The sequence below is a fragment of the Poromitra crassiceps genome (genome assembly GCF_964638095.1).
Source record: "Poromitra crassiceps genome assembly, chromosome: 1".
NCBI classification, from domain to species: domain Eukaryota; kingdom Metazoa; phylum Chordata; class Actinopteri; order Beryciformes; family Melamphaidae; genus Poromitra; species Poromitra crassiceps.
Genome location: NC_139623.1, coordinates 93,829,836 through 93,856,292, shown reverse-complemented (window position 1 = coordinate 93,856,292; position 26,457 = coordinate 93,829,836). Strand labels below are relative to the sequence as shown.

General features: G+C 45.5%; 1 protein-coding gene across 1 annotated transcript in view; it reads right to left on the bottom strand.

Annotated features, from left to right (window-relative positions):
* LOC310786364 (E3 ubiquitin-protein ligase RNF19A-like) overlaps positions 1-26,457 on the bottom strand; it is an 82,612-nt gene that overhangs the window by 27,855 nt on the left and 28,300 nt on the right. The window contains exon 2 of the mRNA XM_083647566.1: positions 12,695-13,699. Within this exon, the coding sequence (XP_083503692.1) occupies positions 12,695-13,413 (719 nt within the window). The 5' untranslated portion in view covers positions 13,414-13,699. The remainder of the gene's footprint in view (positions 1-12,694; positions 13,700-26,457) is intronic.

Sequence of the window (26,457 nt, the reverse complement as noted above, 5' to 3'; positions counted from 1 at the left end):
AACCCCCCGCTCTGGGGTAACACAATGCGAGATTTCTCCACGTCATTCCCTCGTACAACTAGCGATAAACCGCGCAATGAAATCTGTTTTTAATTTGCGTTTTGGGGCTTTTCGTGATTCTTGTTAAAAGTTGTGCAAAAGTTTTCCTCTCAGCGCAGCTGCAGGCTGCGCCCTGGCTGGCGAAACAGCCTGGCTCCTCCATGCATGGGGCGCTCTGTAACCTCACGGAGCAACAAACAAACACAGACAGAAATAGCTGGTGTGCGATTTTTCTTTGTGCGATTGAGGGAATCCCGCATCTTTTTGCGAAGGTGCGACTGGACAGGACGCTTTTCACAGACGGGCACAGTAGCTGAGTAGCCTGTCGGATCTCTCCTCCTCCTCCTCCGCCCATTCACAGTCTGTCTGCTGTGCGCGCTCCCGCGGGTGCATGAGAGTGCAGACTCTCCCGTTTGACTGGCCGAGAGAAAGTGCTTCCAAGTCGGACTGATAATATAAACAACATAATTAGAGCTTATCCAGGTAAGATATTTATAATGTAATGACACATTCAGCGATAAACTGTCTACAATGAAGACATATGTCAAATATGACAACGTGGTGTTCAGTATTTTAAGAGCACAGGAGCTACTTGCTTGATCAAACGGTCAAACCCAATCCGCACAGCAAAACACACACACACAGACACACCGAGAGAGCCCAGCTTCTGCTGCGCGCGCCGCCGGAGCTTGGCGCTAGTGCATGAGGTTTACAGTACGACTCTCTCCCGCCCGCTCCCGCCTGCCTGGGCTGGAGACAGTGCTTCCCACTCGGACTGATAATATAAACATCATCATTCGAGCTTATCCAGGTAAGATAGTGACACATTCAGCGGGAAACTAACTATAATTAAGACATGTGCCAACTTTGACGACGTTTGGTTCAGTATTTTAAGAGCAAACTTCAATAGGAATTAGGGATGGGCATCGAATTTCGAATTTTCGAATAATCGTTGTTATTATCAAGGTCGACTTTTATTATTGAAATTCGAAATTCGAAAAAAAAAAATTTTTTTTTTTTTTTTTTTTTTTGAGTGAAATGTTGCATTGTCTCCCCTGATTCTAAGTACCGGTATAGTCAAATCGCTATAAGCATTTTAAGCAAGGTTTATGGAAAAATGAATGGCGGATGAAATCCCATGAAGAGGGAGAGGGGGTGACTTTGGCACCCCTTTGGCACTCAGACCTGAGCCTACTAAATATTTAATGAACCACAACCACTCATGATTGTCAAAACTGTTTTTTATTTTCGAAAATGTCAATGTAAAAAAAATTAAAAATGTAATTTTTTTTTTTTTTTTTTTTAATTTTTTTTTTTTTTCTCGAAATTCGAATTAAATTCGAATTTGGCCAGCGAATTTCGAATAGTGTTTTTGCTAGAAATGCCCATCCCTAATAGGAATATAGGCTTGGAGTTCTGAGGAGCCGAAAGGGTACAGGGGGGGTAGGGGAGTAATTATCTTGAAATCCCATAGTCTTTGGGGGCACTGTGACGTCAGTGTGCCCCTAATCTCCCATTCATTTGAGAAAAAAAAAAAAGCAGTGTTCGACCCTTAGAGGGCGCTTATGCCAGTTATGCTGCTGAAAAATGATACAAATGGTAAAATGGCAACAGTTTGGTGTCAAATGTGGAAATTCTGACCAGAATTCTTCACACATCACCCCCAAAGTCATATACCGTAAATTCCGGACTATAAGCCGCACCTTTTTTCCCGTTTTTTGGGCTTTTTTGGCCCCTGCGGCTTACATAACGGTGCGGCTTATCTACGGATTAAAAAAAAAAAAAAAAAAAAAACTCTCTTTTTTAGCACTCTTTCTAACTATAAATCCACTTCTGTTTTAATTTCCTCTCTTGCCCTCTTTTCACCACACTGTATGACACTGTATGACACTGTATGACACTGTGTGCACTGTAAATAACAACACAGGTGGTGTTGTGTTATGTTGTTTTGTTGAAATGTTAATAAATGGGAGCATACATATGGTAATTAAACATTAAAACACAATTAAAAAAAAAAAAAAAAAAAAAAAAAAAAAACCATTAAAACACCCGCGGCTTATAGTCCGGTGCGGCTTATATAAGAAAAAAATAGTCAACTTTGCAGGTGCGGCTTATACACCGGTGCGGCTTATAGTCCGGAATTTACGGTATATTGGTTAAAAGCTGAAAAAAAGTGTTTTGGAGGTAAGTTCTCCTTTAAGCTAACTGGAGCTATTAACGTTACGAGGATACACGCAAATATGGATCAAACGTGGACTTAATGCCTCGGTAGGTGGGAGGACTGGAGGTAACTTCTCTCTGCTCAAGTCACCGGCTGATTTGTGTGATTCAAAGACGCAAGAGGTGTGTTGACAGTCTGGTGCGGTGTGGAGGTGGTGAGTAAACACTGACGAAAGCACAGCATGTGATTTGTAACACAATGATATAAACGTTAGTAGGGATGCATCGATCCACATTTTTTCACTTCCGATCCGATTCCGATACCTGAATTTGGATATCTGTCGATACCGATATTATGCCGATACCAATATTTTTCTTGAATATACAGTATAGGCAAAGATTTGGCCAATTAAAGATTTTTTTTTTAAATATACCTTGCAAAAAGCAGACAAAATTAAGAAAATATACGAGGCAAAGAAGGATACTATTATACATGGGCAAATTACGGCCAGCTCGGCCGTAATTTGCCCATGTGCGGCCTGCGCTGGAATTGCAAAAAACTAAAAACTAAAATCCGATTCCGATCCGATCCGATTCGTGAATTAGTGCCAATATCGGCACCCGATACCGATATTGGATCGGCCCCATCCCTAAACGTTAGAGCACAATATGAAAGTTAAACGATGAAAATGTTTTTTTTTACACCAATTAACTGTGGAGAAATGGGCTGCCTCATGTTTCTCACGTGCAGCATGATCAGCTATGCAATCGGCAAAAATAAAGTAATATCTGCAATCAGCCGATCGCATATTTGAGGTCAAAATCGGCCGATACAGATTGCGTGCCGATCGATCGGAGCACCTCTAGCAGTGACGAGCGCTGGCTGTGACCGGTCGGACTAGCTAGTATGTCAACCTAGCTGGCAGTGAGAAAACACTGTCGATGTAATTAATTGTAACAAACGTTATATCGACCGCCCGGTCGGCATAGCCATCGGCTCCTCGCAGCAGTAACGCTATGAGTATGTAACTGCAGTTGGCCACACAAGCCGCAGTGTAGCTGCTGAATGTTGCCAAACTTCATTCATAGTTTACAGTTCATCAATGTTTACAATGCAACCGGCCGGCTAACGCTGAACCAGAAGAACTAATACAATTGCGTCTGACAAGGAAGAGAAAAAGTGGGCGTGGCAGCCGGCAACATAAGGTGAATAGGAAGGCTCACTTAGGCAAAAATTATTATCGCAAGTAGGCAGAGCTTTTCAAGCAAGCAGTCAGTGTGTGTGTGTGTGTGTGTGTGTGTGAGAGAGAGAGAGAGAGAGAGAGAGAGAGAGAGAGAGAGAGAGAGAGAGAGAGAGAGAGAGAGAGAGAGAGAGAGAGAGAGAGAGAGAGAGAGTGAGAGTGAGAGTGAGAGTGAGAGTGAGAGAGAGAGAGTGAGAGAGAGTGAGAGAGAGAGAGAGAGAGAGAGAGAGAGAGAGAGAGTGTGTGCGCGTGCGTATCCCTGGCTCATACATAAGCAGCACAGAATGACTGACAGGTTGATGAGAGCCATCTGGATTTGAACAAACTCAGAAAAACAGATACAAACACACAAATACACATTGTGAAGAAGTTCAACATCTCTATGTACACTCCCTGAACCATAATAACTCTGCTTTACAGGCCAAGATGAATGGCTCTGTGTCCCACACACCAGAATAGACAGCTAGGGCAAATTCATGTTTAAACATGAGCTGACTGCCATTCTGCTCATCCACAAGGAATTTGAGCAGTTTTTCCTGGTTGCTTAAACTGTGAGTCAGGATTTAGGAAGGGTTGTGTCTGTACGCCTGATGAGCCACCACATGAACTTGGATCACAGAACCTGAGTCTAATTTACTCATTTGGGTAGCCCACTGATCCCAATTTCATATCAGAAATCTATATACAGATCCTTTACAAAAACAATTAATATCATGGAAATACCATGGATGACCGTGGACTTCAGCGGATTGCCAAGCAAAGACGATTCAAAAATTTGGCGGAGATTCAGAGGGAGTGGACTGAGGCTGGAGTCAGTCATAACTGAGAAGTAACTGCTGATTTTCTTCACACTATTCTAATTTCTTGAAATACTGTTTTGGGGGTTTTCTGGATCTGTAGGCCAAAATTATGAAAAATGAAACAAATAAAGGCTAGAAATATTTCACTGTGTGTAATGAATCTATAATCTATGAAAGTTTCACTTTTTGAAAGGAATTATGGAAAAAAACTAACTTTTCCATGTTATTCTATTTTTTTGGAAAGGTTCTGTATATAAAATTTAGTATGTAGGTGATGTTTGTCTGTTTCAAGTTCTGTGTTCAGCCACAGCTATGCCGTTTTACGTGCGAACGGGCTGAAACCTTCAGGGCGTGTAAAGGGCACACGTGCGGGTGACCTGACGGAGCCAGACTTTTTAATTAGGGCAGATTAATTGCCCTAAGGCTGATTGCCCTAAGGCTGAGGCTATAGTTCAGTGATGATGTCATCAGTGATGTCATCAGTGTGAGGTTATATAAGTGATGGGATTATAAGTAGGTAGAATCGGGAGGAACCAGACGGAGAAAACGGCTTCCGCCCCTGGGCTGTGTGACCTGACGGAGCCGGATTTTTTAACACGTTCACTGCCGTGGACGAGTCAACTCGTCAAAAAAAATCCAACGGTTGACTGCCGTGGACGAGTTATCTCGTCAAAAAAATAATAATAATAATTTTGACGGTGGGACGTGGATCCAAGCCCCCTACGTCTCCTATAAAAATATGGGAGCCACCGAACGTGTACAACCCATTCCACCGACCCACTAAGTGGCGACAGTGCTCTCCAGACTAGAGAAACCCGAGCAAAAACAGCAGAAAAAAGCGTGCGGAAAACGCGGCGAAAACGCTTTCGCTTTCGCGCTGGAACTGGCGCACAACATGGGGGATTCCTAAAATACACTCTGGGTGCAACACACACAGCAGAAAGCTCAAAAGCCCAGAATCGCACGCAGCTTCATCCCAGCTCTCATCCCAGCTCACATCCCAGCTCGCAGAAACGCCAAGGAAACCCCAGAAACGCCATCTAGGCGGCAGAGACTCGCCTGGCATACACTCTGCCTGCAGAGCCCCAGAGAAACACACACGGAGGGGAGGAGTTTGCAGGAGGGGGGGGGGGGTGCTGTTATATTGAACTAAACTATTACGGTAGTTTAGTCTCTCTCTCTCTCTCTCTTAGCTTATGCTTACTGTGGAATAAGTGTACGCACGCACGCACACACACACACACACACACACACACACAATACAGTATACACACTTGCCCAAGGGCACCCATAATCACAGGCACGAGGTGGTTCTAAAAATCCATTTATCTCAAAACTCTCTGAAAATCTCTGAAACCATGCTGTATTCAACTGCTAATACCTACATAACAGAACATGATAAAAACTAACTCTTTTAGACAGAGAAAGCACACATTCTATTAGCTCTTTTGAGATATTTTGTGTTCACAAAGTCCTAGCAGAAAGGCTAGGACTAGGCTCTTGAAAGATGAGCCAGAATCCTCAAAAAAAACCTTGGCAGAAGCTACCTACTGATTGGAAAAAACTGTTGGCAGTGAATGTGTTAATTCGGTGAGTGCCCTAATTACGATGTCATAGAGCAGGCGACGCCGCGACACACTGTGGTCATCAGTGAGCCTAGGGGGGGGAGCCTAGTTGGGGTAGAAGAGCCATTTGACATATTAAGTGTGAGCCCAGTTTTTGGGTGTATCTTGCATCTGTGTAGTAGCAATTCAAATTTTTGAGGCCCACCCCATAAAACAAAATCAATCTGTTTTGCGGCTGCTTTGGCAGCACAAATGGGAAGCCTTTGACCCTGTCCAGGCTGTGACGTAATTCACAGTTATGTGATGATGTTATCGCACTGTAATGGATCAGACATACGCCCTGCACTCAATGAACAGAGAATCTCTTCAATGCTTTATTTTCCTTTCTGAGCCTCCCTTCCTCCATCTCTACTTCCTTCTTTCCCTGCATTGTTCATCCTCTCCTGTCAAGCTGCTCACAGACTGTCAGCACAGTAAACAACAGCCATCTATCTGTCAAGCTGCTGACAGACAATGACTGTCAGCACAGTAAACAACAGCAATCTATCTGTCAAGCTGCTCACAGACAATGACTGTCAGCACAGTAAACAACAGCAATCTATCTGTCAAGCTGCTCACAGACAATGACTGTCAGCACAGTAAACAACAGCCATCTATCTGTCAAGCTGCTCACAGACAATGACTGTCAGCACAGTAAACAACAGCCATCTATCTGTCAAGCTGCTCACAGACAATGACTGTCAGCACAGTAAACAGCAGCCATCTATCTGTCAAGCTGCTCACAGACAATGACTGTCAGCACAGTAAACAACAGCAATCTATCTGTCAAGCTGCTCACAGACAATGACTGTCAGCACAGTAAACAACAGCAATCTATCTGTCAAGCGGCTCACAGACAATGACTGTCAGCACAGTAAACAACAGCCATCTATCTATCTGTCAAGCTGCTCACAGACAATGACTGTCAGCACAGTAAACAACAGCAATCTATCTGTCAAGCTGCTCACAGACAATGACTGTCAGCACAGTAAACAACAGCCATCTATCTATCTGTCAAGCTGCTCACAGACAATGACTGTCAGCACAGTAAACAACAGCCATCTATCTATCTGTCAAGCTGCTCACAGACAATGACTGTCAGCACAGTAAACAACAGCAATCTATCGCCTCACGTCTGTGGCCAAAACCCCCATTCTAGCTGAGTAAACAGATGTTCAGTCCAAACTTGGGGAGGTCAAAGTTAAATAAATAAAACATCTCGACTAAAAAGGCTGTCAGGATTAATTGTCAATAATGTGAACACTAATAATATTGGACAATTTAGTGTGAAACAGGGGGCTGAGCTGGAGGGGGGTTAGCTCTGGATATTCTAACAGAACTCTGCAGTTTCCGAATCAGCGTCCCGTTCTAAACAACAAGCCAAACGGCCACATCCCTCCAGGGTCTTTGGCTGGATGCCACTCCCGCTGCTGTTCAGAACAACACATGGGAGGGTCAAGCTCTTCCTTTCTACGCCGTCTGGGGTCCAGGAGGGAAAATGGTTTCTTATAACATTTCCTTACAAGATTACTTGGCAAGTTGTCCTTCTTTTCTTCCCTCCACCTTTGGATTTTTAACATTGAAGAGAACATATCACAGTAGGGCTGTAGTCCTTTAAAGAAAATCTTGGTCAACCTATACTCTTTAACCAATCGATTGGTTGATGGCTGGGGATATGCATGTTATTGCTAGATGAACTAAATCAGCCACAGTGCACTGGGTGCACTCTACCTGGTGCTCAATTGGATTCCAGTCAGGTGATTGACTTTGCCATTGCAGAACTTTGGTTGCTTTCGCAGTATGATCTGCACTGTGAAGCACCATCCAATGATCTGCACTGTGAAGCACCATCCAATGATCTGCACTGTGAAGCACCATCCAATGATCTGCACTGTGAAGCACCATCCAATGATCTGCACTGTGAAGCACCATCCAATGATCTGCACTGTGAAGCACCATCCAATGATCTGCACTGTGAAGCACCATCCAATGATCTGCACTGTGAAGCACCATCCAATGATCTGCACTGTGAAGCACCATCCAATGATCTGCACTGTGAAGCACCATCCAATGATCTGCACTGTGAAGCACCATCCAATGAGTTGTGAAGCATTTGGCCGAATATGATAATATTGCCCGAAACACTTCAGAACTCATCATGTTGCTTTTGTCAGCTATCACATCATCAATAAATACAAGGGAACCAGGTCCATTTGCATTGCCAGCAGATTTGAAGGTCTGGAGTGGACCCAGGCAACTGGTTTGGGTGTTCCAATACTCAATGATCAATTTCCACCAGAAAAGATTAATGCACTTCTTTGTATACCGAGGTCATCAGGAAAATAGAATACCATTAGACAGCCACAAATGGCTATATTCTGAAAATGGATTTGATCCTAATTTACTGAGGGAAGGATTTTAGAGCACTTCTTCACACTCAAGAGGCACTTATTTTAAGCATACAGAAACTTGACATAGCTCAAAAGTACCAAGAGCTGTGTCCCATCGACTCAAGTGTTGCCAACATTTGGGAATCGTGTTCAACAACTGTTTATTGCAGCAGGACTGGTGGAGCGATGTGTCATTGCTGTGAGGCACCAAACAGCACCCTATGGTGGCGTCACTCCCTGGTACTGTTCATCCATGCTAGTCCCAGTGACACACTCGGTAAGCGCCCACTCTCTTTCCCTCCTCTGTTTAACCATGCATATTACTATCCATCCCCTGCAATCCTAATATGTTACTTTCTTGCCAGCCCATCCCCACCCCCCATTTCTAATCCTCCTCTGCTCTTCTCTCTCCATGTCCACCCATCTCTCCCCAACTCAACATCTCTGTCTTGTCAGCATGTCAAGCTTCAACTCAACATCTCTGTCTTGTCAGCATGTCAAGCTTCTCCCCAACTCAACATCTCTGTCTTGTCAGCATGTCAAGCTTCAACTCAACATCTGTCTTGTCAGCATGTCAAGCTTCAACTCAACATCTCTGTCTTGTCAGCATGTCAAGCTTCAACTCAACATCTCTGTCTTGTCAGCATGTCAAGCTTCAACTCAACATCTCTGTCTTGTCAGCATGTCAAGCTTCTCTCCAACTCAACATCTCTGTCTTGTCAGCATGTCAAGCTTCAACTCAACATCTCTGTCTTGTCAGCATGTCAAGCTTCTCTCCAACTCAACATCTCTGTCTTGTCAGCATGTCAAGCTTCTCCCCAACTCAACATCTCTGTCTTGTCAGCATGTCAAGCTTCAACTCAACATCTCTGTCTTGTCAGCATGTCAAGCTTCAACTCAACATCTCTGTCTTGTCAGCATGTCAAGCTTCAACTCAACATCTCTGTCTTGTCAGCATGTCAAGCTTCTCTCCAACTCAACATCTCTGTCTTGTCAGCATGTCAAGCTTCAACTCAACATCTCTGTCTTGTCAGCATGTCAAGCTTCTCTCCAACTCAACATCTCTGTCTTGTCAGCATGTCAAGCTTCTCTCCAACTCAACATCTCTGTCTTGTCAGCATGTCAAGCTTCTCCCCAACTCAACATCTCTGTCTTGTCAGCATGTCAATCTTCTCCCTAACTCAACATCTCTGTCTTGTCAGCATGTCAATCTTCTCCCTAACTCAACATCTCTGTCTTGTCAGCATGTCAATCTTCTCCCTAACTCAACATCTCTGTCTTGTCAGCATGTCAAGCTTCGCAAGATGTGGTTAGGACTAGACACAAGATGTGGTTAGGACTAGACACAAGATGTGGTTAGGACTAGACACAAAAAAGAAGAAAATAATGGCGTGGAATCTACTTTAATACAAATTTAAAGGGAATGGGAGTTGTCTTTCTCTGGTGTGGTGGCTACTACTGCCTCCTTTCTTTGTATTTCTGAAAGAACAATGGGCCCTTAATGCTGGTGTCAGCGGCATTCGGGCTCCAGGCCAGACAGTCCCCATGCCTTTTGTTCCCCTATCTGTGGTCACAGGGCCACCGAGAGGAGAGCTTGACATTATGCCTGAACCAACCAAGACCCAACTGGACCCCACAAAGGCTTTGCTTCAGATTTGTGTTCACTCCAAAACACCAAATTTTATATATATACATACTGTATACTGTGGTTGTCAAAATCTGAGGCTGAGGTTAGGTCTGAGCTCACAAAAAACCTAAGCCCCTTTTTGAGTTATCTAGATGTTACCCGGGTGGCGGTGTATGTATGAACACAATTTGGTGAGCTATGCATGCTCCCGATACGCTCATTCCAGGGAATCCAGAATTTTGATTGTGGACCTTACGTATCCAATGTATCTTGCCTATTCTATGGCCAGGCGAGTTGTAATATATTGTCATGTCATGGTGTTTTCTTTTGGGATAATTAATAAACGAGATATATTCTGTTATTTTTCTATATATTTTTTTAATTGTGCTATTTTACATTGAAGTAAACGGGGAGAGGCTTGTGTTTTCCCCCTAAAAGGGGGCGGGAACATGTGGCACGTACAAAATGACGTATTGCCGTTCTGACGTATTGCAAGACATTTTTTTATTGGAACCTGAGGAGGGATGCTACCCCCCCCCTCATTCTCACAGCAATGTTTACTTTACCCCCCCCCCCTCCCTTCTTACCAATCACTCTCAACAATCCTGCTCACGTTTACTTTTCTCACTTACTGTCACAGAGCGACCCACCCAGATCAGCTGGGGCTTGAAGGAGCGCAGAATTAAACACAAATGTATTAATATTGAACGTGTTTCATGTCCGAATTGCACAAAAACAGGGCACTGCACTCAGTCAGGTCACCCTCAGCGCACTCCCGAAGTTTCAAGTCGATCCGACCAACGGTTCTCAAGATACGCGAAGGACAGAGAGACAGACGATGTCGGAATTATAGTATAGATAGACTAGTGCAGTGCCCGTTCCCCAATGCACCACCCCGTGGGCGCTCCCCCCCCCCCCCCCCCCCCGCACACACACTGCACTCTGTCAGGTCCCCCTAAGCGCAAGATTGAAGTCGATCCAACAAACGGTTCTCGAAATATGCGAAGAAAATACATACAGACAGTCCTGGAATAAGTCCAAATTGCATGAAATGCGGCACTGCACTCCATCGGGGTCCGAGCAGCGCAGTCCACAAGTTTGAAGTCGATCAGATGAATGACTATGGAGATAAAGCGCTTTTTGTGTTGCCAGTAGGTGGCGCTATGCCAAATTGCACGGAATTCATCTCCCTGCACTACCTTGAGTCCCCCTAATCACACTCCTCGAGTTTGAAGTCTATCGGACGAACGGTTCTCAAGATAAACCACTTTTTGTGTGGCCAATAGGTGGCGCTGTGCCGAATTACACGAAATCCGGCACTGCACTGTGTCGAGCTCCCGTCAGCGCACTCCCCAAAGTTGAAGTCGATCGGACGAACGGTTGTCAAGATAAACCACTTTTTGTGTTGCCAGTAGGTGGCGCTGTGCCGAATTGCACAAAATTCGGCACTGTTCTATGTCAGGTTCCCAGCAGCACACTCTCCAAGTTTGAAGTCGATCAGATGAATGGAGAATATGGCTATGGAGATAAAGCGCTTTTGTGTTGCCAGTAGGTGGGGCTATGCCAAATTGCACGGAATTCAGCTCCCTGCTCCCTTGAGTCCCCCTAAGCGCACTCCCCAAAGTTGAAGTCGATCGGACGAACGGTTCTTGAGATAAACAGCATTTTTTATGTTGCCAGTGGCGCTATGCCGAATTGCACGGAAACAGGGCACTGCACTGCACAATAGGGCACACTCCCAAAGTTTGAAGTCGATGCGACCAACGGTTCTCGATGGCATGCAGCAGATGATGCTCATCCATAAGCAGTGGTGGAAATGGCCAGGTTTTACTCTGGGAACCCTACTTACACAGGATGGGGGTTCCCGGAAGTGGCGTGGCCCTAGAGCAATGATACTCAACTTGCGGCCCGGGGGCCAGATGCGGCTCGCGACAGGGTGCACCGTGCAGAGTGGCCCCCCGACCATTTCTTAATAATTTCACATTAGTTTTCATTGTGAATTAGAATCTAATTGACAATAATAACTAATGTGAAATAAAGTTTGGCTGAGCTCCAGTTAAATTGTCAAATACCGCTGTCTGCTCGCTACCCAGGCACTTATGTATGTACTTAACCTAACTAACTTAACCTAACTAACTATCTGGTGTGCACAACATTGTCAGACTAAACTCCAGATGACACCCCAAAAAACTACAATCTGCTACAGAAAAATGTATATTGTTTGTTTATTAACTGGCCCCTGGCCTCCTATGATTTCATAAAAGTGGCCCCCGGGCAAAGCAAGTTGAGTATCCCTGCCCTAGAGGATATTATTTCTGAATGCGTGACTCATTATAGCCTACCATTATAGCCACATAAAAAACTCCTATAAATCTCACTTAACTAAGATCACTGAGCTCTACTGATTATTTCCCCTTGATTGTATTCATGACAGACTTGTAAATGCATATTTGGACAGGCACATACATAGGAGATTTCTTCACCCTCTGCTCTTAATTGGAACCTGAGGAGGGATGCTGCCCCCCCTAAACACAGGGTCGTTCCTGTGTTTACTTTCTCAGTTAGTGTCAACGACCCTACTTAAAGCTGGGGCTTAGGGCTCGAAGGAGCAGAACTGAAGACAAATATTCAAATATCGAACGTGTTTCACGTCCGAATCCCATGGAAACAGGGCACTACACTACACCCCCCCAAGTTTGAAGTCGATCTGACCAACGGTTCTCGAGATACGCGAAGGACAGAGAGACAGACGCTATCGTCATTATAGTATGGATGATCAAATTGAGATGTTCATTGTGTGTTTTCATGCATCTAGGTATTCAATTTGACTCACCCACAGTCTGGTGCGGGGCACCAGCGGCAGTCAGGGTCAGCCACCAGCCACCTCCTCAGCATGAACTCCTCGTATTTCTCCATCAGCGCCCGGTCACCCAGGATCATGCGGATGTCGTGCGGGTTGAAACGCTCCGAGCACTCGGGGCAGCTGATGTTGACGCGTGACTCTGAGATCTCAATGCGCAAGTACTGGCGCAGGCAATCAGCGCACGAGCGGTGGTGGCAGGTCATGATGTCAGGGAAGCTCTCCCTGGAGTGGCGCAGAAGGCACAGCGGGCACTCCAACAGCTCTGCCACCACCCCGCCTCCACCACCCACCTTGGCGGAGGAAGAGGAGGTAGTGGAGCAAGGCCCTGAGGCAGATGAGGTGGAGGCAGCAGGAGCAGCAGCAGCAGAGGAAGCCCCGGGCCCAGCTACAGAGAAGAAGGCAGAGTTCTTGTCGTTACACATCTCGGAGTGGATGCTCTCGATGCTGGCGATGCCATCCACCCCTCCCAGCCCTCCGGGATGCTGGAGCTCTCGGGACCTGTGGCGCCCAGATTTTGGCTCCCGGCCTCGCCGTCGGAAAAGAGAGGCCAGGGAGAGCCGCCTCTTCTTGGGGGCCTTCTTGACGGAGGGCAGGGAGATGGAGGACGCAGTAGACTGCAGGTCCCGGTCAGAGCCCATCACCCCACCTCCAATACCACCACCCAGCTGCTGGTGTTTCTGCAGGCTCATGTCTCCGGAGGCAGGGGAGGGGGGAGCCAGCGGGGAGCCAGGGCTGGGGAGCCTGCCCCTCACATGAGTGGAGAGGTCTGGAAGCGGGATGGGGCTGGGGGATGGGGTGAGGTGGTGGACGGGGGAGGGGGAAGGGGGGCCAGGATGGGGGGACAGGGCTCCGGAGGGCCCGTCGGTGTTTAAGACATGGTGGCTTCTCCTGATCAGCCTCGTGGTCACATCTAACAGCCGGATCTTGGCGGAGGGGTGGGGGCTCGCTTATTGCAAAACAGACATGCAACAGAACCTGGAAGACAGAGAGAATATATTAGTTAATATTTGACTTCAAAATCCACTCAGTCACAAAGACAACATAATGTGGAGTAATCGTTTTTAAATTCAGACAGTCATTTTCAAAGTTAAACACAAAACTGCAAAGTAACCTAGTAAACTGGAAATTCAACATTCCATTGGCGGACAACAGCAGCTTTATCATGTTTTCCATCAGAGTCTACAAAGGACAATAAATTCTAAACGTTCCTGAGATCTGAAAAAGAGGGAACATTATTCATTGCGTTTGACAGTTTGGAACATGGTGGCTGCTCTTATAAACATATGGAAGAGAAGAGGATAAAACTTAAGCCACTTTCACACATGAACTCCGGATCAGGTCAGGGTTGCCCCCCACTGAGCCTGCCCCGGATGATAGGTGAAGTGTACCCTTTCACACATGAGGCATGTTGCATTCACACATGAGTAGCACCTCCGCAGAGTTTGTAAAGTAGAGAGGGGGCGGGCGGTGGGGGTGGGGGAATTTGGGCATGACCACACAGTTGTGAAAACTAAAAATACATAATGGCCGATAACTGCCTAACGTTCACGGCATATAATCGTTTGCGCATAACGTTAGTAAGTAATTAATTAAACAACCCTACAACTCACGCCCAGATGCATCGATTTCCTCGAGTCGCAAGCAGTACAAACAAAACAGGTCTTTGCTATGTTCAGTCCTAAAATGCCTCAAACCTACTAGAATTATACAGAATACAGGAAGCTAGACGTTTTTACCTTCAAAATAAAATAAATGTTGTATTACTTAGTAACAAAAAATCAGAATGTCGACTCACTACGGGTTAAAATTGACTTTTCGAAGGGAGCAGATATTCTTCCAGTTTATCACCGTTCTGTATCTTTCGAAACACACACAAAAAAACATTACACGTGCATTTACTTTATTTAATTGCCATTATTGCGAAGGTTATACCCAGAAGTTTTCGTTTTATACTGCCTGACTTGACGTTACTTGGAATTTGCGCGAACGCTGTGTAAACGTTAAATCAAAGACATGAATGCAACCAGATCCAGATACCCTACCTAGCGATGTCCAATACTGGGAAGCGGGACGACCCTCGCGTCCAAAAATGCTTATTAAATGTGTGTGCTGTGCGAAGCAGACATGAAATCAGATCAGAGCCATGAGCCTTTCAATCCAGCAATCCGCAACATGTTGGCTGTCGCACACGGAGCAGTTTTGAGCTTCATTTGAAAACCAAATGGCATGTGTTTTTTGCTCGCTCATTTTCACATCGACTATTTATATAATAATAATCTGTCACGATCGTCTCTGTCCTCATGCACTCACGGAGCTCTGGAGGGGGGGGGGGGGGACAATACGCTTCTGCGACTACGGCTGGGGGTACACTTGCCTCCGGCTAGGACGAGGCTCCGCGGGAGCGCGCATGAGGCGCATGCAGACATTCACACATGACAGCCACCCGTATGGCCTCTAGATAACTCCTGAATTCCAAACATGTGTGAAAGCAGCTTTAGTATCTAGTCAAGAGCCCTGCCAGTATGCCCAGCTGCAGGCAGCCAGCAGGTACACCATACTGAGTGCTTGTGTGCGTCCAGATTTGAGTTCATAATGACGTCTTACACTCAAGGACACACATATAAGGAGATGAGTGACGCGGCAGAAAAACAACACAACAGCAAAGACATCTCTCTTACTCTACATCATTCACATACATATGACACAAATAGACCAGAGACACTCAGCCAAGATGTCAAATTGTAAAAAAACAACAACAAAAAAACACTGTCCCGTTGAGCTGCCTTCACTACAAGGACACTGAATAATTGCCCAGCCCTAGACACTAATATCATATCTCCGATAATAAAAATGATTACACTTTAACCTAAACACACTACTTAATTTGATGCAATTAATTTCCTTCGTTTCTCCAATGCTCAGTTTATATAATACTGCAGTGTTCCACAGTGCTTGCTAGTTCCTGACATTTTTGGTCAGTCAATATCACAGCTGGCGATCAGTGAGTGCAGGTTTGCGTAGCTTATCAGCCTGTCAGTCACAAAGCAGAGAAGTGAGGAGGACCGCATTGATGCAAAGAGACCACTCTGACAGGTCTTGTCACAACCATCCCCAATAGGCGGCCCGCGGTCCGGACCCGGCCCTATAACCTAATCCGTAAGCTATCTGCCAATAAGTTCCTGAAAGACATCTCTGTGGTTCTAACCGATACGATTCTTACCTAAGATCCAGCAAACTTCACACAAACTTCCTAAAAGTACGCGTACCACCGGTAGTACTTGCGCTGGTGGTACTTGGAGGGATCCATGGAATCTCATAGTTTTTTTATGTGAAATAAACCCAACTTTAAAACATGTAGCCTACAGTAATACTATCAAAATACTAGGCTACTATTACTGAAAATAAGCTTGAGAATTTAAATGGGGTTTAAAATAACTTCCACATTGTTGTTTTTAGTTGTTTGATTTAGGAACAAAATAAAAAATTGTTTCTGACGGACACTACTACCTGTTGCGCATACACAATTAGCTGCTAACGTTACAAGCAAGAAGCTACTGATTACAAGAAAGCAGGCATGTTGTGAAATTGGCTGAAAACGAACTGGAAAGAGACGTGTGGAGGAGTCCCACAGCAATGAAGTTCAACAAGTGAACGAGGAGGACAGGTCAGTGAAATGAGCACAAGCGCACAAGCCAGAAGTGCAAGGGCGGTTTGCAGCCACAATGCCTTCCAGTGATAACGCTATTAGCGTTAGCAGCGCTGAACCGAGTGTCACATGTGCTGCTAGTGGCTCCGTCAGCAGCGCAAGTGGGGAATCCACAAACAAACACGCAAAACAGTGCGCAAATACAACTCCAGTTACATTAGGTTTGGATTCAGCTGCGGTGAGACAGAGGAAGAGCCCAGGCAACAGTGCGGGCTGAGCAGGAGAGTTTAATAGAGTTGTCTTGTGACGAAACACTGAAGCCTGCTTTCAGAAAGTTGTTGGATTTTTGGATAAAACAACACATAGAATACCCTGCCCTGTCTGACAAAGATGTGCACTTTCTCCTTCCCTTTGTAACCACATATCTGTGCGAGAAAGGCTTCTGTTCACTTGCTGCCATCAAAACCACATACAGAAGCAGACTGGAATCAATCAATCAATCAATCAAAATTCACAGAGACAGGCACAACCTTCACATTAGGTGTATGTGAGTTGTCAATGGACATCAACATGCTCTGTATGTGTGTGTTTGAATGTTTGAAGTACAATTGTTTGTTGCTGTGTGTGTGTGTGTGTGTGTGTGTGAGAGAGAGAGAGTGTTTGAAGTACATTTGCTGAAATAAAGTTCTTAATTTTCTCACTTGCTGTGTGAGAATGATACGGTTATGTTCTCATTTACTGAGGTGCATTGTATGAGAATTGTGTGGAAGAGTTTGCTAGTTCTAGTGCTAACCCTTTGTACATTGTGGCACCTTGAGAAACATGTCAAAGAGGCTGTCTGAGAGAGCCAAGTCGTAAAAAAAAGATAAAATATCGCTCCTAACCCCTAAATAAAAATAAAAATAAACAGAATTTGGGGAAAAATAAAACGGAAATCATATGGCTCTAGTCACAAGGATAATGACAATGATAATATCAGCACGAATGGCTTCTGAGCCGTCTTGAGAATTTCACATCTTATTGTGTGTTCTCCAGAGCCCAATATGCAAACAGAGCTCTCCTGTACACTGTGATACATTGAGGGCAAGAGAAACAAAGGACAAAGAAAGGTAGAGAGAGAGACAGAGAGCAATTGTGTGTTCTACAACAGCACACAGCTGCAGGGAAAAAACAAAGAAACTATGCTATGCTAGCCATTGCATGCAGCTTGCCTACCATTTCAGGTCAGATGGATAGAGATGGGATAGGCAGATAGGCAGCAAACACCATTCACAGAACTCTTAACACGTTCAGTGCCAGCGACGCCATATGGCGTCATTAGAAATTTACCGTACAGTGCCAGCGACGCCAAATGGCGTCATAACTCCAAATTGTTTTTTTGACGGGGGGGTGTCGATCTAAGCTTCTTACGTCGCCTCTAACAATATTGTAGCTATTGGAGGTCGATAACCTATTTTACAAACCCATTAGGTGGCGACAGCACTCTCCTGATCAGAGAAAAAGGAGCCAAACACACAGAAATAGTCACTGGTGAAAATGAGGAAATCGCATTGCATCCGTCCGTATGCATCGACGTGCCTCCATAAACGAGCACAACGCCAGCTGTGCCCCCAGCAGCAGCATCCGCTGTCACAACTGAGCACTTCCATGTACGCTGCAACAGCACATTCACATAATCAGCATTATTATTCCGAACTGGAAGCATGCCAGCCCGTGACAAACACACGCGGAACCAAAAAGCTGAATGTCGCGCACCATTCACTGTGTGTGCGCAGCAAACTCAGCAGAGACTGAGAGCCACCAGACACATAAGACACACCCAGGAGGCGTGTGCAGTTGAGGGGGGGGGGGGGGGGGGGAGCACGGAGAGCAGCAGAGCAGCATACACTTCACCCAGACAGACCCAGACATCAGAAAATTAGCTTCAGAGTCAGAGATGTGCTTGAAATGTTTAATTTCACAAAAGGCTCATTATCTCAGCTCGTAGAAAAAAAGGTATGTTTTTCGTTCAATCAAGCTATCTTCTCCGGCTCATAACTAAAGAACGGAAAATGGGATCAATAAACTTTTTTTTGCAGGTGATAGAAGAGAGTCTCATCGTTATTTGTGCGTGTTCAGTGTTTACATAGTAATTATTAAAAAAATTATATGACTGTTTTAAAATGCATTGCGGCCTATGTGGCACAGCAAGCAACCTTTTGCCCAAGGGCCGTGGCACTGAAAGTGTTAACCAAAACACACCACAATAGATCTCTCTTTCAGACAGTCCTCTCCTCAAGCTTTGCTTTTCCACTCATTTGCCCAGCAGGATGGGGTAATGTGTACACATCCAAGGAAATGAAGTGGAGCCAATACACACAGATTGTCTTCGGAGAGTCTTCCACTTCCACAACTACAACAAAGCCACAAAGAGGTTTAAAATCAAAAGCTGAGAGGGAAGACCATCGCCTACACACTCATGCACAGGACCGTCAGAGAGATTTGTGCTCTAAGGCCTACACACTCATGCACAGGACCGCCAGAGAGGTTTGTGCTCTAAGGCCTACACACTCATGCACAGGACAGTCAGAGAGGTTTGTGCTCTAAGGCCTACACACTCATGCACAGGACAGTCAGAGAGGTTTGTGCTCTAAGGCCTACACACTCATGCACAGGACCATCAGAGAGGTTTGTGCTCTAAGACCTACACACTCATGCACAGGACCGTCAGAGAGGTTTGTGCTCTAAGGCCTACACACTCATGCACAGGACCGTCAGAGAGGTTTGTGCTCTAAGGCCTACACACTCATGCACAGGACCGTCAGGTTTGTGCTCTAAGGCCTACACACTCATGCACAGGACCGTCAGGTTTGTGCTCTAAGGCCTACACACTCATGCACAGGACCGTCAGGTTTGTGCTCTAAGGCCTACACACTCATGCACAGGACCGTCAGAGAGGTTTGTGCTCTAAGGCCTACACACTCATGCACAGGACAGTCAGAGAGGTTTGTGCTCTAAGGCCTACACACTCATGCACAGGACAGTCAGAGAGGTTTGTGCTCTAAGGCCTACACACTCATGCACAGGACCGTCAGGTTTGTGCTCTAAGGCCTACACACTCATGCACAGGACAGTCAGAGAGGTTTGTGCTCTAAGACCTACACACTCATGCACAGGACCGTCAGGTTTGTGCTCTAAGGCCTACACACTCATGCACAGGACCGTCAGAGAGGTTTGTGCTCTAAGGCCTACACACTCATGCACAGGACCGTCAGGTTTGTGCTCTAAGGCCTACACACTCATGCACAGGACCGTCAGAGAGGTTTGTGCTCTAAGGCCTACACACTCATGCACAGGACCGTCAGGTTTGTGCTCTAAGGCCTACACACTCATGCACAGGACAGTCAGAGAGGTTTGTGCTCTAAGGCCTACACACTCATGCACAGGACAGTCAGAGAGGTTTGTGCTCTAAGGCCTACACACTCATGCACAGGACAGTCAGAGAGGTTTGTGCTCTAAGGCCTACACACTCATGCACAGGACCGTCAGAGAGGTTTGTGCTCTAAGGCCTACACACTCATGCACAGGACCGTCAGAGAGGTTTGTGCTCTAAGGCCTACACACTCATGCACAGGACCGTCAGAGAGGTTTGTGCTCTAAGGCCTACACACTCATGCACAGGACCGTCAGAGAGGTTTGTAATCTGGAAGCTGACGCAGGGAATGATTTACTCAGATAAAATGCCAAAGCTTGCTGCAGCATCCTCCCTGTGATCATAGTAAATCTGTGTTGTGCAGCATCTGGGAGGGGTGACGACTCGAGGGAGGTGGAGAAAGAATGTCTGCTAAATTTTTAGAAGAACACCGTTGCCACTGAGGTCTAACTTGCTGGCTGGTTGTCTGTCCCTTCCCCTGTGTGTGTATGTGTTTCCGTGTCCTTGGTTACACCATGGCAATAACCCATGGTGTGGAAACATACACACACACACACCCCACACACAAGCTACAGATGTCTGCAGGGCTTCAAGCATAAAAACATTCTGAGCCTGAAATGTTCCGGACCGATCTTTTTCCTTTCCTTTTTTATTTCCCTATAAAACTAGTCCAGTAACAAGGAGCTGAAAGCACTTGATACATTTCTGTGCTGAATGAATGAATGAATATTCAACACAGCATCATTCATCTATAAACCTAGAGCAATAAGGATAACTGGAGCCCCCCGGGGCCATGCACAGACTTGTACTTTTAGGCCTATATCAGTGGCCATATCTTTGGTTGAATCTATGAAGCCAGCGCGGAAATTAACATTGCCCGCTGACGGCAGCTAATTATTATTCTTTCACTCGTTCGAAGATGCATGACTGTATAGACTATATAAGTTGTTATAAAAGCGCACCGTTCGGGGGGGAGGGGGCGCACGTTCAGTCCGGAAACTCGTCGGCTACCAAGCAGGTAGCGATAACCAATGCTGTAATGAAAAATTAAGTCTGAACTGTGGATGAAATTTAACATTGGCCGCTGACGGCAGCTAATTATTATTCTTTCACTTGTTCGAAGATGCATGACTGTATAGACTATAAAAGTTGTTATAAAAGCGCACCGTTCAGGAGGAGGGGGCACACGTTCAGTCCGGAAACTCGTCGGCTACCAAGCAGGTAGCGATAACCAATGCTGTAATGAAAAATTAAGTCTGAACTGTGGATGAAATTTAACATTGGCCGCTGACGGCAGCTAATTATTATTCTTTCACTTGTTCGAAGATGCCTGACTATAGACTATAAAAGTTGTTCACGTTTGTGAAGATTATCATGCAGAACCCAGGTTCGCGTTTTCAAAAGAAAAAGTTAACTTTTGTTAACCACAGACCTTATTTAATGCATTTAAAGTCGAGCTGAACCCAAAAATTACTTTTCTTTTAGTTCAAATACCTGGGTATGCAGTGCACCTATTTAATAATGTATGCAAAAAAGATCACAAAAATCTAATTTCTTTAGTTTTTCACACTTTTTCACATCAAAAGTTCATTTTTCAAGATTTCATTGATAACAGTAATGTACAGTTTGCTGACGTCACCTAGCTAGTACTATCAAATTTCTACCCCATTTCATCCAATCATATCACGACATGCAGCTGTCAATCAAATCTTCATTTCAGGATAATTTTATCTTCCAAATGAAGTAGAAAATGGCGCCTAGTACCTGTCATCTGCCAGAATTCCTATCCCATAAACTAACTACTAACTTGGCCAATTGTTAGAAACATGAACAAAAAACAAAAACTATAATCTCTAAGAATGCAAAGAAATGTAACTGGCTCGTTAAAACCCGCATTCCAGGGATATCGTATTTACAGAAATAGCGTAAAAGGCGCGCACTTGAGAGCGTTGTTGTCAGGGGTCTGCCCTCGGACATTCCAGGCGGGCGGGCAGCACCCATGCATCGGATTGTCCGCTCGCTCCGCACGAAGCAGCTGGCTGTCTGGTACTCCGCGGATCCCACTCGTGTAGCACGACAACACGCTCAATCCCATTCTATTTGGGGGTGGAACACGCCATGATTGACCAATGCCAAAGCCAGTCGACAGAATTGTCAAATCAAATCATGGACATGATACTATGACCTGCCTCTCAATTTGTCATCTCAGACAAATTATGTTTTCAGTAACGAACGGGTTCAGTTCGACTTTAAGTGAAATCTCCATTCTAAAACCCCATAGACTTTTTCACTGAAGAATACTTACGGACTCATTCCTGCGGCTCTCTATAGTGATGTCAGTTAGATTTGTTTAGGTGAGAGCTCTGGAATATTACAGTTAAATCATCCATCTTTGCTCACTACATCTGTCTTTCTTACTGTCATGTTACTGGCAAAGCTGTAACAAATTTGGCATTGGGGAGAGTTCTATTGAAGTGAATGGGCAGGCATGGGAAGTCTGTCCCACTATAAACCCTTAGGCTATCTGTCTGTTATTAAATTATATTATATTATATTATTATATTATTACATAACATATTACATGTTTTCCTTAATCAGGTGGAAGCGTTTTTCAATCAAAGGTGAAACGACAGATATTATGGGTTATAGAGAGACTTACCCTACATGCAATTTAACGTTAGCTCCGGTTAGCCACTGCAACGTTAGCCGGCTGTTTTCAGAGCCACCGACCGACACAAAACCTGGAAGTTTCATTTCGGGTACAACATGAGGGTTTCTATATGGATTACGCCAGCTCTGGGAGTATGAAGTGCTTTGAATGCACGGATATTTGGTCACAACAAATATGCTGCTTGCCGAGCGGGGAGGCTACACCGCTTCCTGAGGTAACTTCAGCTAACAGTCCGCCCTCTAATGTGTCCGACCAGTCGTCCGTTTTCAGCAAACGTTCGTTCCACTCTTAACATTATAGACATTGGTGCGCAGACAATTGCGGGACTTCTCCCGCATTATAAATTACAAATCTGCGGGAATTGGCAAAAATATGCGCGATTCTCGCAATCCCGCGCCGAATTTTAAGCCCTGGTGCTGAAGGGGTGAAGGAAGGAGAGAGTCATGTTTGTTGGTTATCCTAAAACAAAATCCTGCTGAGATTTGGCAGCTTTCCATGCTACTACAGTACATTCACCCCTTAGATGAAGTGTCAACTTAAAAGATGTTGGAGGAAAAAGAATGGAGAAAAAGATACAAGATAGAGTGAGAGAGAACATACCAAAGGCCTCTAAAATAACACGGATAGGAAGAGGACATGTTTTGGTAGATGTGAGGGTCATTTGGGAGCTGAGACCTAATGGGTTTGCTCCTGGGTCCATTCCAAGATCAGTTCCAGTATGTAGTACAGTTCAAGTTCAAGTTATCATATGTGCACAATTCTGCTGTTAATTGCAATTGTACCTGGGCTTTTTGGGGGACAGAATGAGCAATGAACTGAGAATGAACTGAGCAATGAGGCATGGATGAATTTACATTGTATTGACATTTTTCTAGCTGGGGGAGCAATTTTCCAGTTGTTGTGGAGGCGGGTGCAACTAAATGAATGGAAAGACTCCTGAGGATGATTGTGCCTGATCAGGACAAAACAAAGGCTGTCAACTTGAAATGGCTCCCAAATATAGGAACAAAACAAATGTGCTTGACTGAAGAGGAAAATGCAAGGCAAACAAAAGTTTGGACGAAGCAATAGTGTGCTGTTGGAACTGAACAGTCCACTCACTGCTGTTGATTGTAGCAGGAACCATGTTACGCTGAGGGCCTTGTATAAACACAGGAAAATATGATGCTAAAAACACTGTGACGTAAACCTGGCAACTCATAATCAAGCCTGCCTTCTGAGGATGATTACCATCTGCCAATCACACACTAGCAAAACAAAACGTCACGCACGCAAGCATGACACACACCCCATCTCCCACTCTGTCACACACACTCACACACACACACACACACACACACACACACACACATCTCCCACTCTATCCACTTCTTAACATGCAGTGGAATCCGTATTATAACCCGCTCCTAGCCGGTTGGCCTGCATGTTAAACAACAATTAGCCGGCCTACGCGCACTCCCGCGAGTCCGTATCTATTCACCTCGGTCCCCGGTGTAACATCCGCATAATAGGAAAAGCGGTTGCTATTAAACACTGGCAGCTCATAATCCCGATCATGTCTGAGTGGGCGGGTGGTGGCACTTCACGTTCACTAGTTTATTACTTAATGAATTGTTCGGGCAATCGCTTATATCAACGAATTAAACGAGCAAACTCACGGTTTCCTCAAGTGCTGTAGTTAGAGAATTTTAGCAAAATGCTTGGACCATCGGTGAAAAAATTTACTACCAATAGCTTTCTTCACCAATGTGTTCTTATAGGTGTCTAGAATCACCTCTCAATTAGTGCAAACCCAAATCCTCGTGGAAAATCCTGGAGAGCCAATCAAAGTTAAGGTGCCCCGAGGGCTTGGGTGAAAAATATGATAAAAATTAAAAGTCTAAAATGAACTTGTGGGGTGTCTAACTAGGGGTTTTCAGGGGTGCTGAATCCATTCCAAACATTATTTTTGAGTAAAAATGTCTCCCTGACCATATGATATTGGTATATTGGTTATTGTTATGTAAAGCACAGTGTATAATCAGTCACCAGGATTTTCCACAAGGATTTGGTTTGCACTAATTGAGAGGTGATTCTAGACACCTATAAGAACACATTGGTGAAGAAAGCTATTGGTAGTAAATTTTTTCACAGATGGTCCAAGCATTTTGCTAAAATTCTCTAACTACTGCAAACGGCTTTGAATTGTTTGGTAGAGCTAGGGATCCCAACGCGCTTCGGCTATGCAGGCAGGCAGGTCCGTGCATCACACCGAGGACGAGGAGAGGAGACAGCTTACTGCTGCGCTGCTGATCCATGTCAGAAAAAGTGAGACATAGGCCTAGTGATCAATCAATCAAATCAATCGCGCTCATTTTTGGCACATTGTCACCCCTCGTTGTCGGAATGGACTCCGTTAAAACTGTGCGTCCATACTGCGTAGACAGGATAGGAGCTGACTGACTGATAGCCTATATCGAGAAAAAGTGAGACATAGGCCTAGACTAACTTTTGTGGGGAGAAATACATTTAAAACTAGTCAGATATGACTTGAATGCCACTTGTAAAATAAATCACCCACAGTGATCGACGACGGTGCGACCACTATTTTGACTGCCTCATTTTTGGCACAATGCCAGGAATGCACCCTCTGTTAAAACGGCATGTTTTTGAATGGAGTTTGGTTAAAAATTGGTAACTGTTACCTATCACATTTCTTGTTATCGATACATGCTACCGCCACCCCCCCCCCCCGCCCACTGGCAGAAAAAACGGCTCATATCCAGTTGTTTCTAAACAAAGACCCCTCGTGTTTAAAAAGGTAAAACCTGAAAATATCCTGCTCTCTCTAGCCTGACATGATCCAGACTTAAGTGTCACACACACACACACCCTACTGTATCTCCCACTCTGTCACACACACCCCATCTCCCACTCTGTCACACACACACACCCTACTGTATCTCCCACTCTGTCACACACACCCCATCTCCCAGTCTGTCACACACACACCCCCCATCTCCCACTCTGTCACACACACACCATCTCCCACTCTGTCACACACACACACACACACACACACACACACATCTCCCATTCTGTCACACACACACACCCCATCTCCCATTCTGTCACACACACACACCCCATCTCCCACTCTGTCACACACACCCCATCTCCCACTCTGTCTCACACACACACACACACACACCATCTCCCACTCTGTCACACACACACCCCATCTCCCACTCTGTCACACACACCCCATCTCCCACTCTGTCACACACACACACACCCCATCTCCCACTCTGTCACTCACACACACACCATCTCCCACTCTGTCACACATCCCATCTCCCACTCTGTCACACACACACCCCATCTCCCACTCTGTCACTCACACACACACACACACACACACCATCTCCCACTCTGTCACACACACCCCATCTCCCACTGTCACAAACACCACCATCTCCCACTCTGTCACACACACACACACACACACACACACACACACACACACACACACACCCCATCTCCCACTCTGTCACACACACCCCATCTCCCACTCTGTCACACACACCCCATCTCCCACTCTGTCACACACGCACACCATCTCCCACTCTGTCACACACACACACCATCTCCCACTCTGTCACACACACACACCCCATCTCCCACTCTGTCACACACACACACACACACACACACACCCCATCTCCCACTCTGTCACACACACACACACACACACACCCCATCTCCCACTCTGTCACACACACCCCATCTCCCACTCTGTCACACACACCCCATCTCCCACTCTGTCACACACACACCATCTCCCACTCTGTCACACACACACACACACACACACACACACACACACACACACACACCATCTCCCACTCTGTCACACACACACCCCATCTCCCACTCTGTCACACACACCCCATCTCCCACTCTGTCACACACACACCATCTCCCACTCTGTCACACACACACACACACACACACACACACACACA